The following is a 25,547-nucleotide window of genomic DNA, read 5'->3' as shown; positions in this document are numbered from 1 at the left end:
TTTATCTGCGGCACTTCCAGCACCCCTTCCTGCAGCGCTAGGTTTTCTTTCATGCGCTGTGCTCTCCCCAAGGCCAAATAATCAACACTTTCTATTATTAATTCAATTGATTGTGTTCAGTAACCCCATATGAGTATTTCATTACTATCTGAATGAAGTGTCAAACCACTTAGCTGACATGGGCTGCATTATTTTGCAAACTTAGGGCACCATTTTCGTGGTGTAAAACAGGTATTTTCATCACAGATCCGAGCTCTCTTGCACAAATAAAATGGCGCCATAGTCACTTCCTGTTTCTGCGGCAGTAAAATCGAAGTCAAAGTCATGGCATTGCATGAATAGTCACTTCACAGCAGCATTGAGAAAAGCTAAGAAATATTTTGCACCTTGAAAATGTCGCCCATAATGTTTCCCCAGGATTCAGTGTTTAATATAACTGGGAGAAGACTTCACCATACTCTGTCAGGGGTCATGTCGTGTCACTAGACACCCTGAGCCTGAGATTGAGGGAGAGCGCGCTCCAGTGGCTCAATACCACTGTTGCTCTCCTCTCTAGACAGCCTCCTCCAGTCTACATATGTACACTGTAAAACAAATCCTGTAATTGTCACAGTAAATTACTGTATAATCAACAGTATCATACTGTATAAGCTGAATACAGTAGATTACTATACATTACATTGTATTGTGAAAAAATATTAAACAGACGGGATATATTTGATGTATTTTGGACATTGCCATAATATTTGATGCATTTTGGACATTACCGTAAAAAAAAATATTCAAAGTAGAAAGCCTCACAAAAAGCACAAGGGCGACAAAATCAAAGCACATCCTCTGAAGCAAGAGAGAATATTTTATCTCTTGGTCTGTCTGTCTTTTTATTTATTTCTTTCTTTTTTTCTTTCTTTCTTTCTTTCTTTCTTTCTTTCTTTCTTTCTTTCTTTCTTTCTTTCTTTCTTTCTTTCTTTCTTTCTTTCTTTCTTTCTTTCTGTATCTTGCACAAACTCAGCCAATAGCAGGCCTTGTTTCCTACGTCTTCAAATGGGTTGCTGACATTTAGCTACTTCTTGTTCTCTCAGTGACAGTGAGCGAGCATGACGCCCGGTTCTTGCCTGGGTGAGCGGATGTTTCAATTGATTGGCAATTTAGGAGCCTGGCGGCAAACGCCGAATGCCCTGCTCAAAACTGACAGCGAGACTCGGAATAGGGGTGGAGTCTGAGCAAAAAAATACAACAACGAACTCCGCCTTCGAAGTTTACGTTGTTCAAAACGAGCGCAGTAGAGTGTAATATAAATCCGTCATTTTTTTATTTTATGGTTATTGTTTTATCTTTGTGTTGTGGCTTTATGCTGTGATTTTGCCCGATTGTTATATAGTATTGTACATTTTTAACTAAATGAAAAACAGATCTGACTTCTCTAGACCCTTCCTCCCGACAGAAAAGATAATCTATTATATTGGCAAGATATTGGACTGTCTGCTCTAACGATGGGAATAAATGTCCTCAAAAGGTGGAAGGCAGGAGGGAGGAGGCGGGATTAGCCAATGAGAGGGCAGATATGCATGTGAACAACAGACATTTCCGATATTAAATGTTTTTTTATCAGTGCCACTGGCGTCCACTTATCAGTAAATTCGTAACAATCTAAACATTACGAAAACTTTAATTCGATCAAATAAACCTCACTTAGCAAATTAGCAATACAATTTCATGCTGACCATGATATTCGAACTCACAACAATCCACCCACCCTACTTTCGTTTTTGCCTTAAGTAACCATCTGTTTTATGTAACAATACCACACGTAACATATCAAAACTATTTGAGTATCCCGATTGTAGATTATGAGACCAGGCTGCGCGGGCAGTCAGATCAGACAATTTTGGGATGAAGATATTTTTGTTGTCCCGCAGATTATTTGGAAATTGTCGTCTTTCTGATTTGTGTGGATTAGGCCAGGCCTACCTATTGTACTAAAATGACATCTTTGTCGCATTATTCACCCTCAGAATTCGCTGCTTCAAATTATCTAGCCTACTTCTCCTCTCAATTGAGTGCGCGAGATCAAGTGCGCCTAGTATATGTGTGGTCTCAATTAAATAGAGTAGGCTGCCTATGCATGGGGTGGAGAAGCATGGGGCAGTTATCTTCCCAAGGAAATGTATTTCCTAAATATGATTAGGCTATAGTTTACTACATTGCCTAGAAATACATATTGATCATATGTCTCCGTCTGAAAATCGTCCCACTCCTAAAAGGTAACGTTAGGCTATAAAACGTAGCTCTAGTGAAAGTACGAGTCTCTCCAACTCTGCTCTCTTCAAACTATTTCGAGCCTATTGGCTGATAGCCCAGTAATACCGATAGCCTTATATAAATGGGCCACTTAAGAATCTCTGTTAATTTAACCAATTTAATTAGGTTATTTTTGGAATTTTGATATAGGGGGAAAATCAACCAATCATTCAACCTTATTCCAAGCTCAAGCTCATTTGTTCAATTCTGCAGATTGTTTGAAATCTGAAGAATAAAAAAAACGTGTTTTCGCGAAAGATTGAGATGCGGGACATTTTCCTTCTCTGTCTCTTTAACAAACCCAGCCAGGTGTGGTTTCCTGCTTCTTCAAATGTTTTTGCTGTCACAGACGCTTTCTTTTCCCCAACTAGGTTATGCCAAAACCACGCCCCGTTATTCAGAGAGGCGTTCTACTACGCTCCCATTGGCTAGTGTTTGTTGGCTCCCGACAACCGTTGCCTCACAGCCTGTTGAGAGACATGGATGAACACACCCCCCTGAGAGACAGTGACCTTCCAAGGTAAGGATGGAAAGTGTCATTTAACAATTAGCTGCCTACCGTACTGCAGGCCTATTATTAACATGTTTGGTAACATTTGCCCATGTATTTTTTTTTTTTCAGAGTTTCAATGATCAGCTAAATTAACCTAGGCTACTTAACTTTACTAGCTTGGTATTTAACGTTGTTATATTATCATTAGTAGTCTATTATCAGGTAAAATGCTTACTATTCATAATTTCTCAAATATTTATTAGCTAATCATTTCTATAAAATTGTTTAAGTTGCTCTGACTATAGCACACAACACATCAAGTTACATTGTTTTCCTATTTAGAGTTGGCAACCCCCTGGGTACAAATATAATATTTGTTCACTTGTGGAGATACCTACTCAGAGAGACCACTCAACTTTTGAATTGAGCCTACGCCTAGGAGTGAATTCTGTTGAGGAGTTACATGAGTGGCTTCTAAAGACTAGAGACACTGGAGTGACATGGAGGCTCAGCGTAACAAGACCCAGGAAAGGACATACAAGGTATTGATTGAAGTGGGTCAAATGATATTTCGTCAATGGGATAGAGCAAATGTTAGGCATGCAGACTGTCAGATAATAAATACAATACCCCTTCTGTTTAGGCTGGTTACAGGTGCCAACACAAGATTTACAGTAGATCTTCATGAATGAATACAGGAAAAGTATTGTATTCACTTGTATTCTGTTTGGGTTATCGTTTTCTACTGTTGTTTCAAAATAATGCTATATGGTGTTGTCATCCATATTGAGTGCAGTTGAACCATCCAAATATACAACCTTCATTGCGCATTGTACCTTAGTAGTCGTATCTTAGTAGTTTCTATGTTCACTTGCAGACATGGCCACCTGCTTGGAGGAACAAACGGAGTGCCTCTGACCAACAGCCTGTGCCCAGTGACAATGATGAGGGTAAGTGAACTGTACTTCTAAGCAGTTCACATTCAGTACTGCCATTATTTTGACAGTGACACATTTTCTGTAATTTCAGTTGTCTGTCCCCTAACAATGTGATGAATTCCTAGAATTTTACATTGCACCAAAACGATATGTTTGTTTATTTTACAGACATATCCTCTGAATTATCACCAACTGACCTGGTTGCTGGAATGCTGGATGACCTCAACAGGCTGAGTATCGATGACATCTTTAGTGAAGCACTGGTGGCAATGGCGATGCAATTTAATGCAATTAAAGGCAGTCCATCAAGGCTTGTGTCAGCCATCCATTGCTTTGGGAAGTCTCACATCAGCACAGCGGACAACAGCGCAGCAGCACTCCGAAGAGCTGCCAGACGACCAGGCCCTATGATTCCCTGTCAGCCTACAGCTGTTGCCTGTCGTTCCACCAAGGCTGGTACAAAACGGCGTCTCACGACTGGACGACCAAAAAGCCAGAACAGTGGCTCTTGTGGGGATCTAGTTTCTCAGAACTGGATCTGGATGTGATGAATAGCTTAGAAGGAATGCATTGGTGATTAAAACATAGAAGGTTTGTACTGTACTGATATAAATTGTTTCACATAACAAGCTGTGATTCATGTGAGGAACGTTAGGGGCTAGGATGAGATAAGAACTTGTGTCTCAAAATACTAGACTACACTGCTTCTTTGTGATCTGTGAACCGTCCAAGGACATGGGTACTGCAAAAAAGTGCTGACTCCACAGGTTGTTATGATAACAATTTATGCCTGGTAACAGTGTGCAACAGTGGAGCGCCAAGGGGCTGGGACCAGCCGGTGCGCCAACGGATTGGCTGAGTAAGTCTAAACCACGCTCAGTCTCTACTCTGATAGGCCCAGCAGGGAGCGGGAACTATCTCTGTCAGAGTATTTTAAGGAGAACTCATAACAATGGATTAGTTCTCTGAGTGCCCTGCGTGGTATTTCAGTGGACCCGTATATACGAACCTTCATACTTATCATACATACATTTTGCATATAATAAATTTAGCTTGGATTGAATATCTCTTGATTATGTTTGATTCTTATTCCAATACCAGATTTGAATTACGCAATTTCTAACACTCTGAGCACCCATACTGTTCACATGCTAAAAGTAAAAGGCCATCAGAAATTAGACATCACAAGTTGTCTGACTCAGTGTATGCAAATAGTTCTCACCCAAAGTGAATAAAGCACATGTGAAGTAAAATGATGTTCCCTTTGAAGTTCCTACTGTCTCAATCAAAGACAAAATGCTCAAGGGGAGTGGTTAGCCACTGGCATAGAAAAAAATATGTATGTATTAAGGATTTAGGCAAATGTTATTATTCAGTGACTGAAATATTTTTCAATCTTGAAATACAAGGCAAATGTTAATCAGTGACAGAAATTTCGCGCTACATGATATTTACTTCCGGACTTGGAGAGCGCTCAAAGCGTTGTAGAACGCCCCTCTGAATAACGGGGCGTGGTTTTGGCTTAACTGCGTTGGGGAAAAGAAAGACGTGTCACAGACACAAAGCCACTTCCCGAAGTTCCACTGACACTACTCTGAGAAAAGCTAACTTCTGTAAACAAAAAGGTAAGAATCTTCCTTCAATAAACACTGACATATATTGACTTGGAAGGTATCTTATAGTAGGCCTAATATTCATCTTGGTTTACTATTTATGTTTAGAAGATATAGCCTCGTTATTGTTATGTAATTTTATTGTTACTTTTTATTTAATTTTTTACTTTAGTTTAATTAGTCAATATTTTCTTAATTCTATTTCTTGAACTGCATTGTTGGTTAAGGGCTTGTAAGTAAGTATTTCACGGTAAGGTCTACACCAGTAGTATTCTGCGCAAGTGACAAATACGATTTGATTTGATAAAAGAGGAAGTCAGGTGATTCAATGATTTCATCACCAGATGAATATGAGGCCTAATCACTGTTTGAGAAAGAAAGAAAAAACACAAAAACAAGTGTTTAAGTGATCAATGGACAGTATTCTACAGTATACTACAACATTATATTGTAAGCACTACACGATTGAAGGGATACTACAGTGTAGAGTTTAGGATTCTATAGTATACTACAGTTTACTACAGTATTCTATAGTAAACTGTAGTATTTTTTATGAGAGAGACAGACAGACAGACAGACAGACAGAGAGTATGGGTAATTTTCCAGTACATATGTTATGAAATGATAAGGGTAAAACAGAAGAAACATGATTGTCAAAGGGGAGGGGAAACCCCACCTAGAGAGATAATACTTGGACTTTGGAAGCAAATAGTGCAGTGGCACTAAAATACGTTCTCATTTACATAAAGTGGAGTGACTATGTATGTTGTGTAAGCATGAAAATGTATAAAAGGAGAGCTCAGAGTCAGGATAAACAGTTGCTCCATGGACCAGCTTGGCTTGTTACTTTGTAATAAAGTCTATACTGAATTCACAAGCTCTGGTTTCTGAGAGATATTAATGAACTAATATTTCTACCACAAGAGAGCGATACAGACAGAGAGACAGGTCCTGGAATCTGTTCTGCTCTGGGAATGATTATTTTGCCTACCACAATAATGAAGAGACTGTTATACCTGCTCTGTCCTCTTGCCGCCCACCCCCCAGAGTAGGAGTGTTTCTAGACTGGCTGGTCGGCACTCTGTCCTTCTACAAGGTCTACTCTGACACAATGACCCACCTGCACACATTCCAGACCACATTCACTGAGACCCTCTACCCAGGGTTTAGGTGGATGTGGCTGGGTTATTCTCCAGTGTCCCTGTGCCAGGTAGAGTAGTCTCCTGTGTCCTGGAGGAACACCTGAGTCTCCATGGTAACACAGTCACACTCCTGTTCTAACCTTGTGTTGGTGAACACATAATTGGAGAGGAAGTACAAAACCAACGACGCTAGACAGAGAGGAATTTGCTTAAGCAAAAGGCAGTTTATTAAAACAGAGATAGCTGGTACTGTTCAAGCTACATGCATGGACCCAACCAATTGCCTCTTAAGGAGACAGTTGAGAAGGGCCATTAAAAAGAGTTTACAGCATTACTTTATAGAATGTAACATAAAGGAAGGGGTCCTTCTTCTAGTCCCTTGATTGGTTCCCGAGGCGTAGGAGGCGGGTCTGCTCTGTCCAGAGCAGATGCCCCATTGGTGCACGGCAGAGTCCTCTGCCCTTGGCACCCGACCAGTAGAAGGGGAGTTGAGAATGAGTGTGCGTCCACAGTGAGATGTGTGTGTGTGTGTGTGTGTGTGTCTCAAGGGAAACTCGTGGGGAGCAACAAGTGATTGTGGCCTGTGGCGTGGGTGTTGTCCTTGGCCACCTGGTGACAAGATATGGTCCTCTGTCCATTGTTCTTGCATAGGAACAGCATTTATTGAAAACAAGCTCCTGACCCTAATAGGTCTTGCACAACATCTTACACAACATATATTCAGATCAATCTATAACAGTTTATATTTACTACGACACTTGCCTGAAATCCAGAACCTTTTTTGCTAACATTCCACTCGTTGTACTCTGTGTCATGCCAGACAAGGAGTTAAATAATAACTTAAACAGACCCAGGCTAGTTCTAACCCAACCATGTGACATGATGGGATGTTGTTGACAGTGATCATGACTTTAGGTATGGACACTAACCATGTTTCCATCCACATTTTTTAATGCGAGTAAAGTCATACCGTCTAAAAAAAAAAAATAACACAACAGCTGTCATGGAAAGAGGACGTTTCGGTTCAATTTGATAAATGCCGACAGAGAATTTGTTCGTTCAACGTGGTGGGATCTTTTTGCGTCAGTAAAATTAATTAAGCGAGAAATGGCGATGGAAATGCCTTTATACGCAAATATTAATATAATAACAATCATATTGCAGTTAACTTTGATTCATGCGATGATATGGTGTGTGTGGTCCTCTCACTAGGACTCGGGAAAGCACGCCGTTTTATTAGGCTACAGATGAAATAACTTAGGAATTTCAAAGGGTGGTGAAAGTGAAATGTGATTTTGATGCTCCTTTTCAATAAATATCTAGGGTCTGGTTCTGGTGACATGATGACTGCCGTTTGACAAATGAACATATTCTCGCTCTTATCCATAATAATCTCATCATGTATACCAGCCTACCTGCACTGTGTCTGCAAGATGTTGGCTAGAGCGCATGTGCCAAAAACGAAGTTTAAAACTACCGGTCGATTTGAAAATGCGATGGAAACACATCGAACTTTAGATTTTTATTCGGTACATGAAAATGTAAGCATCACGCGCTGATTTTTAAAATACATTTGGTGGAAACATACTACTGGTGGGATAATGCGCCTGTTTTCTAAACCGTCAATTAACAGTGAATGTGTGGTAAATCTTTTGGTTGAAACTCAACACTGTAAAAATGTTTTATCAATGACCCTGTAGTTACTAAAGGCAGAGGGAGATGTGTGTATTCATGCGAGAGAGAGAGGGTGTGGCCGTAGAGGCGTGATAATGAAGCACAATTCACAAACACAAAGTGAGTAGATACTCACGTGACAAAGACACACCACGCTACAGAGAAACGTAAACTTCTCCTACCAGAAAGGTACTAATGTATAATTAATTGTATATAGATGTGGGGGGGTTTGTACGGTTAAGTACGTATTTGCTGAACAAAACTGTTAATGATCACAGGTGGTTATGGTGGAACAGCAAAATAAGTGTACTTGACAATTTTATCAACTCAAATTGATTTGAAATACATTATAAAAGACAGATATGACTTCTACGGTCCTGCAAAAGTATTTTGTAAATCATTTGTTATACTGGTTTAGGACACCTGTTGCTGTATCCACCATTGAAATCCTACCCAATGCTGCTGACATTCCTGGCATGATGTAATTAGATTGTGTGTGTCTGGGCAGATACAGTACCTGTCTTCAGGCCAAGTGAAGGGATGACACACCTACATGAACTTTCCTCTTCTTTCCTGACCTGGATTGTAGCAGTTGCTGGGGTTGTGGAGTAACACTGTAAGTAGAGTGACGAAGTGGCACGCACTGCCATGTCAGGTCAGGGTTCACTGCCGAGATACATGGCCTAGAGCAGTATCCTAGCATTGCGATAGCCAGCATATGGTTGTTTAAATATTTTAGAAATATGTTTTAATGAAACATAAATCAACAAACATTTGCCAAGTAGCCCTTGCAAGATTACCCAACACTATTTATTTTCCCAACACACAACCAGACATGCCAGGAAGTGTACCCAGGCCTTCCATTTACTAGATTTCACTATCCTATATGCTATTCACAAGGCCACGCCCAGTGTTAAGATAATAATGACTTAAGTGGACAGATATGGAAGTGATAATGCTGACATGTAAGCAGTGTTATGAAAGAAACAATGAAAGTTTGTTTAGAACTAAATTAAAACATTTTATATTCTTTTTACAACATGTGCACACAGCTTGGACAAAACTTGGACACACCTGGCAGGTAAGCTACACAGTTTATTTATTTTATTTTTCACCTTTATTTAACCAGGTAAGCCAGTTGAGAACAAGTTCTCATTTACAACTGCGACCTGGCCAAGATAAAGCAAAGCAGTGCGATTAAAAACAACAACACAGAGTTACATATGGGGTAAACAAAACATAAAGTCAAAAATACCACAGAAAATATATATACAGTGTGTGCAAATGTAGCAAGTTATGGAGGTAAGGCAATAAATAGGCTATAGTGCAAAATAATTACAATTAGTATAAACACTAGAATGACAGATGTGCAAGAGATTATGTGCAAATAGAGATACTGGGGTGCAAATGAGCAAAATAAATAACAATATAGGGATGAGGTAGTTGGGTGGGCTAATTTCAGATGGGCTGTGCACAGGTGCAGTGATCCGTAAGGTGCTCTGACAACTGATGCTTAAAGTTAGTGAGGGAGATAAGAGTCTCCAGCTTCAGAGATTTTTGCAATTCGTTCCAGTCATTGGCAGCAGATAACTGGAAGGAGTTTTACCATAGAACAGTCCAGGGTACAGGGTTTGACCTCTCTCTCACTCTCTCTCTATAACATTTGCCTCTTTTTCCCTATCATGGTTTGAAAAATGTAGCCTATGTAATGCACGACTTGCCATGTGAAACTGTAGCCTATGTAATGCACGACTTGCCATGTGAAACTGTAGCCTATGTAATGCACGACTTGCCATGTGAAACTGTAGCCTATGTAATGCACGACTTGCCATGTGAAACTGTAGCCTATGTAATGCACGACTTGCCTTTTGTGGGAAAGCCTCACCTGATCCTAACACAGTGGTTTTCAAACCTCCTCGGGGACCCCCAGCCATTACATGTATTTTAACTATTTCAGAGATAGCACACCTGATTCAACTTGTCAACTAATCATCAAGCCCTTGACTAGGTTAATCAGGTGAGCTAGTTCAGGACTACAACACAGTTGTGAAACGTCTGGGGGTCCCTGAGGAGAGGTTTGAGAACCACTGTACTAACAAGTCCTCATCTTTGTATCGCCGGACAGGTGCTTCCTGTGATAGCAAAGGGCATGCCGTGCCTTAACAGCTAGGATCATCTCTTCAATAAACAAAGTGCTTGGCTTATGAATACTGCCATAGAAATATTGACAAAATGCCAGATGAAAACAGCACACCAAGAGTTGGCCACAGAAGTCGTGCATCGCCTAAAACCAGGGAGGAACAGTTTCCTGATACAAAGGAGAAAAATGGACTATTATTTTGCAACGCTTGCAACTGTGTACTTGACCACATAAAGAAGCAATCAATAGACAAACATCTGGCTTCAGCCCGTCATTTAGCAAAGAAGAAAGCTAAGAATGAGGGCAAAGAATTGGCCAATGACATTCAACCAGAGTATCCTAACACAGTTTGGAGTGAAGACGTTCTCCGTTGCAAAACATGCAAACGTGCTCTTGACCACACATGGAAACCATCAGTGAGCAGACACCTGACAGCCTGTAAAAGGAAATCTGAAAATAAGGATGACAGGAAACCCGAAAGGAAAAGGTCCTCTTCACGTGTGAGTCACCTTAAGATATTCCATTAAATCTCTGTATGAATAACCCTTATGGGAAAAAACAAATGCATTTCATGTGATCACGTGTGATCTTATGTAAAGTTAATGTGACAGCATAAATCAACATGTGATAACATGAAACTACATATGAACCTGCAATGTGAAAACATGTTATTCTCCTCATGTGAAAAGGTGGTGCTAACGTGTGAACTCTATATTGAATACATGTGAACATGTGGTTTTACGTGTGAACAACCGACCTCACGTCTCATTTTTTTTTTGTAAGGGAAGTAATTAAATGGTATGGTGGTTTTAATGTAAGTGGTACGCTATTCAGCTAAAATAGTGTACAAATCTTTAATTAATGACAACATTTGACATGATCACTTAGTACTGACTTTTCAGTATGACCCCACCTGGGATTTGAACTCACAACCTCTGGATTCGCAGTATGTTGATTTTTCTGCTGCGCCGCAAAGTCTGAAGCATTCTCAGAAGTCCCCTACACCAGGGTTCTCCAACTGGGTTGGACATCAAAGACTGTAAAAACACCAGGAAATTAGCTCCAAGGGATTTTAATTTAAGAAATCTGTTCCCAAGTATTCCCATGCATAATAAAGACACGTGATTGTGTACAAATGTAAGCAAGGTTTGAAATTATTATGTTTTAGTCAAACATATCTGTTTGCGCTTCTTGCAGTCAATTCGTAATCTACAAATGATTTGTAATTATAAACTGGGTGGTTCAAGCCCTGAATGCTGATTGGCTGACAGCCGTGGTATATCAGACCGTATTTTGAAAATATTTGTACTGCTATAATTACGTTGGTAACCAGTTTATAATAGCAATAAGGCACCTCGGGGGGTTTGTGGTATATGGCCAATATACCACGGCTAAGGGCTGTATCATAAGAACAACCCTTAGCCGTGGTATATTGGCCATATACAACACCCCCTCGGGCCTTATTGCTTAATTATGTTCTGACCATCCGCTCAAGAAAAAATCATCCCGCGGCTGAATCTAGTTGATGATCCCTGCTCTACACATTCATAACCTCTGCACTTAGCAAAGAGTGCCATCTGCACTGCTGTTTTAGTTATCAGTTAATCTGACTACAACGTGGTCTCAGAGCATTTCATATTATTCTGTACAGTAAATCCGGGACACTCCATTTAGTATGATATGTTACGTTTTGTATGGTATGTATTAATTTGTGGAGGTCCATCATCCATTTCGTATGATCTGTTACGAATTCCAATTCGTATGATCTGTTACGAATTCCAATTCATACAATATGTTACGAATTTGCAAAACGTATGATATGTTATGAATTCTAATTTGTTGTTGCTAACGTTAGCTAGGTGGCTAATGCTAACGTTTGCTAGCTGGCTAAGGCTAACTAGGCTAGGGGTCAAGGTTAGGTTTAAGTTTAGGGTTAAGGTTAGGCTAAAGGGTTAAGGTTAGGGGAAGGGTTAGGGTTACATGCTAAGTAGTTGCTAATTAGCTAAAATGCTAATGTTGTCCGTGATGAGATTTGAACAACCAATCTTTGGGTTGCTAGACATTTGCGTTATATGAGTTTTCTGTATAGTTGTCTAATGTTCCTGGGCCATATTATTCTGTTTTAATGTAACTCCTGAATCACTATGATAAATGTAATCGTTTTTTTTATTGAGTATATTATACAAAGCTGAGATTTACTTTGAAGTCCAAAGTTTAAGAATACAGATGAAATCAGTCATTGACACGACGTAGTGGCATAGCAGGAGATCAGAATGCCGTGAACCAAGAGGTTGTGTTCAAATCCCATGTGAGGACATGTTGAATAATAGTTACTGTATAAATAAACATAAACAATGTAATCATATATGTCAAAGTGTGTCAAATATGTACGTTGAAAACAGTGTAGCTATTTCGTGACGTTTGCAGGGCATCATGTGAAAATGTTTATTTACATGTGAAAGGATATGTGATCACATGTAAAAATCCACTTGTGAAATATCATCACGTGAAATGTTCCAAAATCACATGGTGATCACATGTGAATTGTGAATTTTCTTGTGAAATATCATCACATGTGAAGTGTTTCACATGATTTCACATAATAAAATACAATTTACATTTGAAAAACGTGACAATTTCACATGAACTCATGTGTTTTTTCAGTAAGGGAAGTCACATACAGAAATTAATACAAAAGCCAGTTACAGTCATTTCACATTTTCTAATTAGTACTGCAAATTCATGATGAGCTGTTTCTGAAACTAAAATACTTTAATATAATAATCCATAGAGTAATTATACAGCCAAAATCAATGTTAGCAAATGTACCTTTACATGCAACCTCATCTGACACAGAATTACAGTAACTCTTTGCTGTAGTTACAGGGGCATGGAAAGCATCTTGTATTGGACACAGATGAGGATGCTGAACCTATGGAAACTGCACAGCAATCCAGTAACCCAACTACAAGTAACCACTGTTCAGAGACATTTAGACAAGTTAGAGGCAGTAATGGGTCTTCAATTATTAAATTATACAGTTACAAAATGTGTAAAATAATATGAGTATATATGGTGTATATATTACAGTCCTAAGTCAGGGTGTGCTCCAGAAAATTGTAACTCCTCCTCCTTCAACCATTTTGTATCATAATGCTCTCTGTCCCCTTGGTAGGAGGTGACCATGTTCAGGAGGCAGTAGGAGAACACAGAGCAGCTCCTCTCTCGTTCCCAACCCCTCCCTCTCTCCTAAACCCCACTCCCAAACACTCTTCTCTTCAGCCCTCCCCTCAACTTCCCTCTACATCTTCTCAATCTATCTGCCCCTTGACAGAAAGGTAAGACATATTAATACATTACATCATATACCATTCCTGTTAACATGATTCTTTCCTGTTATGCTGTGTGACCTCTCTAAGACTCTTTACCAGCACAGCACACATTCATAAGTCTAACAACTCTGGAACACCGTGTAACAAAACTACATTTTCTGTTCGCCTCACAAACACAAAACCCTTTTTTACATGTTTTGTCATTTTTCAGACCGACCCGGTCTCTTGATCTGAGTGAGACAGAGAAGAGAAGAGGTAAAGCTGTGTGTCTAAACTGAGATGATATTCTGGCGATTTTTCTCCTCATACTGTAAAGTAACTGTTTGCCATAACCCATCTCTCTAAACCCTTGACTGAAGTCTTTCTTCCCTTCTACAGAGGAGGACTACGATGTAAAGACAAGGAGCACTCAGAGGAGAGATGAGCATGGCAATGTCAACAGTGAAGCAACATCCTTTGACCAAAGGTAAGACCAAAGGTAACTTTCACATGTGGAAATCTAATATGTATTTTCACATGTGAAAAACTTTAAAATGTTGGCACGTGTAGTTTCATGGTATCACATGTTGAAGTTTATCATCCCAATGTTGTCACAATTATGTTTTCACCTGAGATTCAGTGTAATACTTAATGTCAAAGTTGTCTATGTGTTGTAGTATCAGGTTGAGGACACAGGGAGTGGTGTTACCAGTGTTACCTCCCTCTCTGTCTCTCTCTCTCTCTGTGAACAGACCAGCCTCCAGTCACCAGCCTACCATCACAGCTCAGAATGAAAGCATTGTAAATGCCCCAGTGTTCTACCACTGCAATGCAAGACGCATCACTGTGCAGGTTCTGAACAAAGGTGAATAATTCTTAAAATAGCTGTGATAAGTACAAAAACAAAAAAAAATACTCACTTCAAATGAGGCTTCTGTAGTCTAGGGGCCAGATTTATACCAGGTGAAGAGTTTACAATTGGTTCAAAGTGTGCAGTTTTTTGTTTGTTTTCAGCTTGTTATTATAGAAGAGAATGTTCTCAGTTACTTAAATGGGCAACCTGCGATTGCTACATACATTTTTATAAATTCAAATTAATGATATAAACCCTTTTATTCTTGAAGAATATAACTTATAAATGCCTTGTGAGCTTAGTGTAACTGTCCCTGGCAACCCAAAATATACGCTTGTTTTACTCCATTGTTCGTAAACAAACACTGCCTCAAAGAATTGTTACAATTATAGTTTTGATCTCATGGCTGATCAGTCCTTGCATCCATAGCTCTCCTCTGTCTATGAATTTGAGAGTAGTTACATTTCTCCAGCCCCATCTCTCAGCTGTTTACCAAAAACAGTGGCTGGATGTCCACTTTGTTGATGTTTGAACTGCAAATTGCCCCTTTACCTGAGAGGTATCCTACGTACCTGGTTTGAGGAGTTAGCGGGGTAACTTTGGTCAATTCTGAGTTCTACCAAAAACAGTGGCTGGATGTCCACTTTGTTGATGTTTGAACTACAGATTGCCCCTTTACCTGAGAGGTATCCTACGTACCTGGTTTGAGGAGTTAGCGGGGTAACTTTGGTCAATTCTGAGTTCAACGTAGTATAACCACTCACCTTTTAGCCTGGTACATTTCTATGGCAACGAATCTTTCAGAACTAACCTGCTTCGGGGCTAGGCTAACTCACGGCTAACTACACATACGCTGAATGAAATGACTGAGCCACGAGTTGAGGACCAATTAAATTAGATTCCCTCCCTCTTGTAAAGATTGCATCATCATCCTTTTTATTTGAGGAAGACGACTGATTAAATATTTTATTAATCAAATGTTTTTTGTGTTAAAAAATAGTCAAATTATAATATACCTATCACATTATGTAGTAATGACAGAATGCAGTTGAAACTTCACGCACAGTACAAATGTTGTATGACTTAATACAATTATTTTATTGATAAGCGTGGAGAAAAAGTTCCTTGTGCATTGATAAGCATACCAAAGACGGCATTAACAATAAATAATAAGACAAAGACTGCGTTTCTAAAATAATCTTTCACACCGTAGCCTGCTGAATTTGCAAGATAACTTTTCTTTCATTTTGATTTCGACACAAATGAAAATGTGACACTGACTCACCCATGGATTGATGGTTTCAACATTGTCTCAATGAAGAGTTCGGCTTTCAACCAGACACATGACACATGCACGTGTAGTTACAAGCCTGCTAGAGTTAGCGACAGCCGGATGAGCAGTATCCACCGTCGTAGTACGGATGAAGCTGAGCTGGAATGTGAAGCTAATTGAAGCTGGTTAGCTTTAGAAAAACATGAGTAGATCTAGCTTGCTTCGTATGATACCCGTCTAGTTAAATGTAGGCAAAATTTGTGGAGAACGACTGCCCCTTCTCATTGAAGCCATGAAGTTCAAGTCCGACGCGGTACTGCAGGCATTGTTTGCAGAAAACAGGATCCCCCATTATAGTGAATGGGGAAATGGCAATCTTAGTGTAAGTGAATAAATAAATTGAAGACAATCATGGAACCAACAATCTATTATTTTAAAATCGCAAACAGAATAAGTTATAAGGATAATTTTGTTGCTAATGGCAGCCTGCAGTATGCCGGTTGGCCTTCAAATTGAGATACTCCATGAGAGGGGGCAGCACTGAGCTACGCCTGCAACGTCACTTCCTGGAGTAGCTCAAACTGCGCCAGAGACGGAAGAGGAAGCGAGACAGACCACTCCCTGTTTTTTTGTGGGGGGGGGGGGGGGTTTGGTTCAATGAAACCCAATGAACTAAGTAGACCAGACCCAGCTACTATCTATGTCTATGGGAGACACACCCAGTTAAGTGTAGTTGACCATGTTTTTCAATGGTAGAAGGCCTCAGTGAACTATCTTCATTTATCCAGCATCTTTGACTGCGCATGTTATGTTTCCATGAGACGCCATTTTAACCCGACTTCCTTGGCTTCAAATGCGCCGTTGAGTCTTTACATACAGTACTAGTCAAAACTTTGGACAAACCTACTCATTCAAGGGTTTTTCTTTAATTGTACTATTTTCTACATTGTAGAATAATAGTGAAGACATCAAAACTATGAAATAACACATATGGAATCATGTAGTTACCAAAAAAGTGTTAAACAAATCAAAATATATTTTATATTTGAGATTCTTAAAAATAGCCACCCTTTGCCTTGATGACAGCTTTGCACACTCTTGGCATTCTCTAAAACCAGCTTTACCTGGAATGCTTTTCCAACAGTCTTGAAGGAGTTCCCACATATGCTGAGCACTTGTTGGCTGCTTTTCCTTCACTCTGCGGTCAAACTCATCCAAAACCATCTCAATTGGGTTGAGGTCGGGGGATTGTGGAGACCAGGTCATCTGATGCAGCACTACATCACTCTCCTTCTTGGTCAAATAACCCTTAGCCTGGAGGTGTGTTGGATCATTGTCCTGTTGAAAAACAAATGATAGTCCCACTAAGAGCAAACCAGATGGGATGGCGTATTGCTGCAGAATGGTGTGGTAGCCATGCTGGTTAAGTATGCCTTGAATTCTAAATAAATCACAGACCCTGTCACCAGCAAAGCACCATCACACCTCCTCCTCCATGCTTCACAGTGGGAACCACACATGCGGAGAGCATCCGTTCAGCTACTCTGCGTCTCACAAAGACACAGCGGTTGGAACCAAAAATCTAAAATTTGGACTCATCAGACCAAAGGACAGATTTCCACCGGTCTAATGTCCATTGCTTGTGTTTCTTGGTCCAAGCAAGTCTCTTCTTATTGGTGTCCTTTAGTCGTGGTTTCTTTGCAGCAATTCGACCATGAAGGCCTGATTCACGCAGTCTCCTCTGAACAGTTGATGTTGAGATGTGTCTGTTACTTGAACTCTGTGAAGCATTTAATTTCTGAGGCTGGTAACTCTAATGAACTTATCCTCTGTAGCAGAGGTAACTCTGGGTCTTCCTTTCCTGTGGCGATCCTCATGAGAGCCAGTTTCATCATAGCGCTTGATGGTTTTTGCGACTGCACATGAAGAAACTTTAAAAGTTCTTGAAATTTTCCAGATTGACTGACCTTCATGTCTTAAAGTAATGATGGACTGTCATTTCTCTTAGCTTATTTGAGCTGTTCTTGCCATAATATGGACTTGGTCTTTTACCAAATAGGGCAATCTTCTGTATACCACCCCTACCTTGTTACAACACAACTGATTGGCTCAAACGCATTAAGAAGGAAAGAAATTACACAAATTAACTTTTAACAAGGCACACCTGTTAATTGAAATGCATTCCAGGTGACTACCTCATGAAGCTGGTTGAGAGAATGCCAAGAGTATGCAAAGCTGTCATCAAGGCAAAGGGTGTCTACTTTGAAGAATCTCAAATATAAAATATAATTTGATTTGTTTAACACTTTTGTGTTTACTATGTGATTCCATATGTGTTATTTAATAGTTTTGATGTCTTCACTATTATTCTACAAAGTAGAAAATAGTAAAAATAAAGAAAAACCCTGGAATGAGTAGGTGTGTCCAAACTTTTGAATGGTACTGTAGGAATGAATGGTGTCATGTGATCGATGGCTTTGTCCATTTCTTATATACAGTCATTGAGGTCGGGGGTATGAATAAAAATCAGAATATTTAGCGTTGTAATTTGAAACGATTTTATGTTAAAATGGGCCAATTTATAAGTTGGCCGTAAGTGATATTTTTTTTAAAATCATTAGTACATTAATTTGTTTCATAAGGTTTTACAGAGTTGTTTGTGATCACATGAGCAAAATAAATTCAGTTAGACAGTTTTATTGTTACAATAGCTTCCATGCCACATCCAAGTGATTGGTTAATGATTGGTATACATGTTTGAATCCTAAGCAACATTCTCTTTGTTATTTATGCAGAGTGCCTACCACAGGCCCAACAAACCAGTCTCACACATCAAGGGTAAGAAAACATATATTTTTTACTAGCTATTTATTTACATATCAGAAATGTTAAAAGAGCATATTGGGGGGAAAAACACTGGAGCAAATTTAAATTGAAATGTGTTCAGTATGTACACAGCTTAGTCAAAGTATCTTTCCTTATCAATATTAATCTGTGATAGAAGTAATGATATGCTGGCGGAACAGGAATTTAGGGTTCTGTTTAATAAAGATGGATGAACAGACAGATGCTCACGCCTGATTCTTGTAATGATAGCTAGCCTGATTCTTGTAATGATAGCTAGCTTAACATTGCATCAATGGACAATTGGAATCAATGCGCTGACAAGGATTATTGCATTTACATTTTAGTCATTTAGCAGACGCTCTCATCCAGACAGAGTGAATTACAGTATCTAAGAGTTCAGACAGACCTCGACGACGAACGGTTTAAAGCAGCAGGTAGCCATTCTGTCGCCTCTGACCAGAATATTGTCAGTCATTTTCTATTGATTTCCTGATCATTCTACATGTATCAGCTCAAACAGCCACTGTTCTTCTCCACCCATCAGGTGATCGCTAACACAGTACAGCCACTCACTGCTTTTAGCCGTTCATTGTCGTGTCTAAGTCCCCTTTTATACTTAAGACTTAATAATAAAGCTGTAAGTCCCCTTTTATACCTGAAACCTAATAATAACATAAAATCAGATTACAGTGATCTGGGCATGTTGAATCTGGCCTACACCTGGCATTACAGTATTTTGTTTGTGTCAACACTGCTCGGATTTTGTTGGAATGTTTATTATTAACGTTACTGCCACAAATGTATAGTTACCCCCCCCCCCCCCCCTTTCAAATTCAGTGAGGCAGAATGTTGCTAGGCTTTAGCAAACATCCTAATTGTCCCAAATGTGTTCACACCATATAATGGACAGAAGGCATCCTTTTTTGTGTCCTGGAGGTTGCCATTCAATAGCCTGGATATCAATAAACTGCCAACACACAGGCATGCACACAAACAAACATTGCAGTCCTGCTTAAAGGCACTTTTCAAAAGTCTTTCTACAGCCAAGTCTCTCTACATACCAAGTCTCTCTATATACCAAGTCTCTCTCTACAGTCAGCTCACTGTGTCTGCCAGATCCCTTTCACAGTCTGTCTTAAAGGGATAGTGCGACATTTTGGCTAGCTGTTACTATAGACATCCAGTCATTGTGCTAAAGCTATTAGCAATGGCTCCAGAAACGACCTTCAACTTCCTTCAAACTGCACAGAGACACTAAAATGTTATCTATGAGTTCATCTGACTCTGGGTAAGTAGAAAAAAGGGCTTAGTTGCCAAAATGTCGCACTATCCCTTTAAGCCTTCCGTCCTCCACAACTGTCAACTCAGGGTTTTGCGTCCTCATATGTGCACTTACCTTGAAAAGTACAAAGGACACATGTTAATACCAGATATAAACAGGGCCAGTCACTGATGTTGTATTTCTATAATTGTAGGCATGCAGCAGATAATGTCTCAACAGTCATAAAGAAACACAAAGCAGAACTGCTGGAGAAATATAAACATGTTTCTGAGGGTATTGGAAAAGAAAGGGACCCAGAACTATTCAACAAGATCTACACAGAGCTCTACATCACAACTGGAGAGAGTGAAAGAGTCAATAGTGAACATGAAGTGTCGCAGCTTGAGGATACATCCCAGCTAAAAGCAGACACAATCAACTGCAATGACATCTTCAAACCCTTACTTGGAAAAGAGAAAGGAGAAGAGAGACCCATCAAAACTGTGCTGACGAAGGGCATCGCTGGCATCGGAAAAACATTCTCTGTGCAGAAGTTCATCCTCGACTGGGCAGAAGGAAAAGCCAATAAGGATATAGATTTTATCTATGTCCTTCCTTTCAGGGAGCTGAATTTGATCCAAAGATCTGACAGTGTTCATAGTCTTCTGAGAAGCTTCCATCCTGTTCTCAAAGAACTTGATGGTCTGCTATATGATACCTATAAAGTAATGATCATCTTTGATGGTCTTGATGAATGCAGATTTCAATTGGATTTCAAGAATAACGAGACTTTGTTTAAAATAACAGATGAACAATCAGTGGATGTGTTGTTAACCAACATCATCAAGAGAAATCTGCTTCCTAAAGCTCTCCTCTGGATAACCTCCAGACCAGCAGCAGCCAATCAGATCCCCTGTAAGCACATCGACCAGGTGACAGTAGTACGAGGGTTCAATGATGAACAGAAAGAAGAGTACTTCAGGAAGAAAGTCAAGGATGAGAAGCTGGCCAGAAGTATAATCTCACATGTGACCATGTCAAGGAGTCTTCACATCATGTGCCAAATACCCATCTTCTGTTGGATTGCTGCCATGATTCTTGGAGAAATGCTCAGCAAAAAAGTCAGTGGAGTCCCTAAAACTCTGACTGCCATGTACACACACTTGTTAGTCACCTTGACTGACTTGAAGGGCCAGACGAATCACACAAATCCACAGAATGTCTTGAAACAAAACAGATTGTTAATTTTAAAACTTGGGCGCCTGGCCTTTAATCATCTGGGGGAGGTTCAAATGTTTTATGAAAAAGACCTGGTAGAATGTGGCATCACTGATGAGGAACGGAAAGGATCTCTATACTCTGCAATGTTCACAAAAATCTTAAAAAGAGAGAATGTGATTTATAGTAACACTGTGTACTATTTTGTCCACCTAACCATCCAGGAGTTTTTTGCATCTCTTTTTGTGTTTCATTGTTTCATAAGCAATGAAATGAATGATCTGAAGTCTTTCATCAATGTCAAGTTCAGAGGTCGGCCTAAAGTGCATACTTTCCTAGAAAGAGTGGTGAATAAAGCTTCACAAAGTGAGAATGGACATCTGGACCTCTTAGTCCGCTTCCTTCATGGCTTCTTATTGGAGTCCAATCAACGGCTTCTGGAAGGCCTACTGACAAGGTCGAAGAATGCTGAAGCAATGTCCGAAAGTGTTGAGGAAATTAGGAAATACCTCAAGTACATGCCAACACAGGACATCTCTCCTGAAAGATGCATTAACCTGTTTCACTGTTTGATTGAAATGGGAGACAAGTCATTGAATAAAGACATTCAAGCATACCTCTCACATAAGGATAAAAAGAAAAGTTCAGTTAAACTCACAGCAGATCACTGCTCAGCGTTGGCCTCTGTGCTTCTAAAGTCAGGGGAGGAACTAGATGAGTTTGACCTGAGGAAATACAAAGCATCATGGGAGAAGCGTAATAGACTGGTCCCAGCTGTGAGATGCTGCAGAAAGGCTTTGTGAGTATTTTAGTGAAATACATATCAATAGAATAAATTATACTTCCACAATCAAATGTGACATTTGATTTTAGTCTTGGGATTCAAATGGATATGTAAATATTTTTTGTTCAATTAATTATATTGTTGGGGTTATTTTGTTATGTTTTGGGGATATTATGTTATGTTATTTCATGGTGGTTAGTTTATTTTGAATGGCATGACTGTGAAATAGAATGTTTTGAACTGTTATTGTACAGTTATTCTATTCAGGATTAAATATTTATTTTGTTGTTTCATTATTTTTCAGACTTGCTGGCTGTAGACTCTCGAATGAGAGTTGTGAAACAGTGACCGATGCACTAAGATCCGCAAATTCACCCTTGAGAGAACTGGACTTGAGTCAAAATGACCTGCAGGATTCAGGAGTGAAGCTGCTCTCTGCTGGACTGGGGGATCCACACTGCAAACTAGAGATACTGAGGTGTGACAAATTGTTTGTTTGTTCTCACATTTTGAGGCCTACTTTGTTTACTGTCATACAACATGTTTGTGATTACGTGACTTATTTAGGCTAAATCAATATATTACAAGGTTTAGATAGCTGGACAGACTAACTTACCTAGCAGTCTAAAAAAATGTTAGCTGACATGGGCTAATTCAGTGATTGACATTGACTGACATAACAAGAGTAAAACTGCTGATGCACAACCACATTTAGAAATTCCATCTTGTGTATTTTACTATTCATACTCTCAAGTTGACACCCCGACTGAGTTCCGTCCACGGTGCCCAAAGTGACCACTTACTGTATGTCGCTTATTGGTAGGGCCGGCCCTGGTAAACACATGTTATTGGTAGGGCCGGCCCTGGTAAACACATGTTATTGGTAGGGCCGGCCCTGGTAAACACATGTTATTGGTAGGGCCGGCCCTGGTAAACACATCTTATTGGTAGGGCCGGCCCTGGTAAACACATGTTATTGGTAGGGCCGGCCCTGGTAAACACATCTTATTGGTAGGGCCGGCCCTGGTAAACACATGTTATTAGTAGGGCCGGCCCTGGTAAACACATCTTATTGGTAGGGCCGGCCCTGGTAAACACATCTTATTGGTAGGGCCGGCCCTGGTAAACACATGTTATTGGTAGGGCCGGCCCTGGTAAACACATGTTATTAGTAGGGCCGGCCTTGGTAAACACATGTTATTAGTAGGGCCGGCCCTGGTAAACACATCTTATTGGTAGCGCCGGCCCTGGTAAACACATCTTCGTAAAGGAAAGCACACAACATCAAGTTTCGAGTTTTAATTTCACGTGCACAAGTACAGTGAAATGCCTTTCTTGCTAACTCAAAACCCAAAAATGCAATAATTAATAACAATGTAATACTAGAAATAACAAGGTAGAAGAAAATCACACGAGAAATAAGAAGAACACAGTAAAGTTAGTAAGCATACTATATACAGTTGAAGTCGGAGGTTTACATACACTTAGGTTGGAGTCATTAAAACTCGTTTTTTCAACCACTCCACAAATGTCTTGTTAACAAACTATAGTTTTGGCAAGTCGGTTAGGACATCTACTTTGTGCATGACACAAGTAATTTTTCCAACAATTGTTTACAGACATATTATTTCACTTATAATTCACTGTATCACAATTCCAGAGGCTCAGAAGTTTACATACACTAAATTGACTGTGCCTTTAAACAGCTTGGAAAATTCCAGAAAATAATGTCATGGCTTTAGAAGCTTCTGATAGGCTAATTGTCATCATTTGAGTCAATTGGAGGTGTACCTGTGGATCTATTTCAAGGCCTACCTTCAAACTCAGGCTCTTTGCTTGACGTCATGGGAAAATGAAAAGAAATCAGCCAAGACCTCAGAAAAAAAAATGGTAGACCTCCACAAGTCTGGTTCATCCTTGGGAGCAATTTCCAAATGGCTGAAGGTACTACGTTCATCTGTACAAACAATAGTATGCAAGTATAAACACCATGGGACCACGCAGCTGTCATACCGCTCAGGAAGGAGACGCATTCTGTCTCCTAGAGATGAACGTACTTTGGTGCGAAAAGTGCAAATCAATCCCAGAACAACAGCAAAGGACCTTGTGAAGATGCTGGAGGAAACAGGTACAAAAGTATGTATATCCACAGTAAAACGAGTCCTATATCGACATAACCTGAAAGGCCGCTCAGCAAGGAAGAAGCCACTGCTCCAAAACCGGCATAAAAAAAGACAGACTATGGTTTGCAACTGCACATGGGGACAAAGATCGTACTTTTTGGATAAATGTCCTCTGGTCTGATGAAACAAAAATAGAACTGTTTGGCCATAATGACCATCGTTATGTTTGGAGGAAAAAGGGGGATGCTTGCAAGCCGAAGAACACCATCCCAACCGTGAAGCACGGGGGTGGCAGCATCATGCTGTGGGGGTGCTTTGCTGCAGGAGGGTCTGGTGCACTTCACAAAATAGATGGAATCATGAGGAAGGAAAATTATGTGGATATATTGAAGCAACATCTCAAGACATCAGTCTTGAAGTTAAAGCTTGGTCGCAAATGGGTCTTCCAAATGGACAATGACCCCAAGCATACTTCCAAAGCTGTGGCAAAATGGCTTAAGGACAACAAAGTCAAGGTATTGGAGTGGCCATCACAAAGCCCTGACCTCAATCCTATAGAAAATGTGTGGGCAGAACTAAAAAAGCATGTGCGAGCAAGGAGGTCTACAAACCTGACTCAGTTACACCAGCTCTGTCAGGAGGAATGGGCCAAAATTCACCCAACTTATTGTGAGAAGCTTGTGGAAGGCTACCCGAAACGTTTGACCCAAGTTAAACAATTTAAAGGCAATGCTACCAAATACTAATTGAGTGTATGTAAACTTCTGACCCACTGGGAATGTGATGAAATAAATAAAAGCTGAAATAAATCATTCTCTCTACTATCATTCTGACATTTCACATTCTTAAAATAAAGTGGTGATCCTAACTGACCTAAGACAGGGAATTTTTACTAGGATTAAATGTCAGGAATGGTGAAAAACTGAGTTTAAATGTATTTGGCTAAGGTGTATGTAAACTTCCGACTTCAACTGTACATGGTCAGTTCCAGTACCATATTTACAATGTGCAGGCAACAGTTCTATGGTCTTACCACTTGAGGGCAGCAGTCCATGTAAAAACATTGTGGCTTCTCTCTGCAGGCTGTCTGACTGTCGTGTCACAGAGGAAGGCTGTGCTTTTCTGGCTTCAGCTCTGAGGTTAAACCCCTCCCACCTGAGAGAACTGGACCTGAGCTTCAATCACCCAGGAGACTCCGGAGTGAAGCTGCTCTCTGCTAGACTGGAGGATCCACACTGTAGACTGGAGAAACTCAAGTTAGTACAGTTACTGTGCAAATCTAGTTTTTTTTTTGTACTCTATCCTATTTGAACCACAAACTGTTTGTTTGTTCTGACATTTTGCGGCCTAATTTGTTTCCTGTCATGCAACATGTTATTTGTAATGTCAGGACTTCTTTAGGCTAAATCAATGTTATTTCACTGAGAATTGATGTGAAGCGTTGGCCTCAGCATTCAGCTCAAACTCCTCTCCCCTGAGAGAGCTGGACTTGAGTCACAATGACCTGCAGGATTCAGGAATGAAACTGCTCTCTGCTGGACTGGGGGATCCAAACTGCACATTTGAGACTCTAAGT

General features: G+C 40.0%; 1 protein-coding gene across 2 annotated transcripts in view; it reads left to right on the top strand.

Annotated features, from left to right (window-relative positions):
- Positions 1-5,285: 5,285 nt before the first annotated feature.
- Positions 5,286-25,547, top strand: part of LOC311116137 (uncharacterized protein) — a gene marked incomplete at its 3' end in the record, with an annotated part of 32,892 nt that continues 12,630 nt past the window's right edge. Inside the window, exons 1-13 of one of the 2 annotated variants that reach the window (XM_084191266.1) lie at positions 5,286-5,357; positions 8,670-8,777; positions 9,214-9,242; positions 10,287-10,801; positions 13,182-13,272; positions 13,477-13,639; positions 13,845-13,888; positions 14,012-14,099; positions 14,365-14,477; positions 18,534-18,576; positions 20,061-21,863; positions 22,153-22,326; positions 25,054-25,227. In XM_084191266.1, the coding sequence (XP_084047392.1) occupies positions 10,394-10,801; positions 13,182-13,272; positions 13,477-13,639; positions 13,845-13,888; positions 14,012-14,099; positions 14,365-14,477; positions 18,534-18,576; positions 20,061-21,863; positions 22,153-22,326; positions 25,054-25,227 (3,101 nt within the window). In that variant the 5' untranslated portion in view covers positions 5,286-5,357; positions 8,670-8,777; positions 9,214-9,242; positions 10,287-10,393. The remainder of the gene's footprint in view (positions 5,358-8,669; positions 8,778-9,213; positions 9,243-10,286; positions 10,802-13,181; positions 13,273-13,476; positions 13,640-13,844; positions 13,889-14,011; positions 14,100-14,364; positions 14,478-18,533; positions 18,577-20,060; positions 21,864-22,152; positions 22,327-25,053; positions 25,228-25,547) is intronic. The other variant, XM_084191267.1, reaches the window with a different exon arrangement.

This window comes from Coregonus lavaretus (assembly GCF_964263955.1).
Source record: "Coregonus lavaretus genome assembly, contig: HAP1_SCAFFOLD_288, whole genome shotgun sequence".
NCBI classification, from domain to species: domain Eukaryota; kingdom Metazoa; phylum Chordata; class Actinopteri; order Salmoniformes; family Salmonidae; genus Coregonus; species Coregonus lavaretus.
This window is presented reverse-complemented; position numbering and strand designations above follow the sequence as displayed.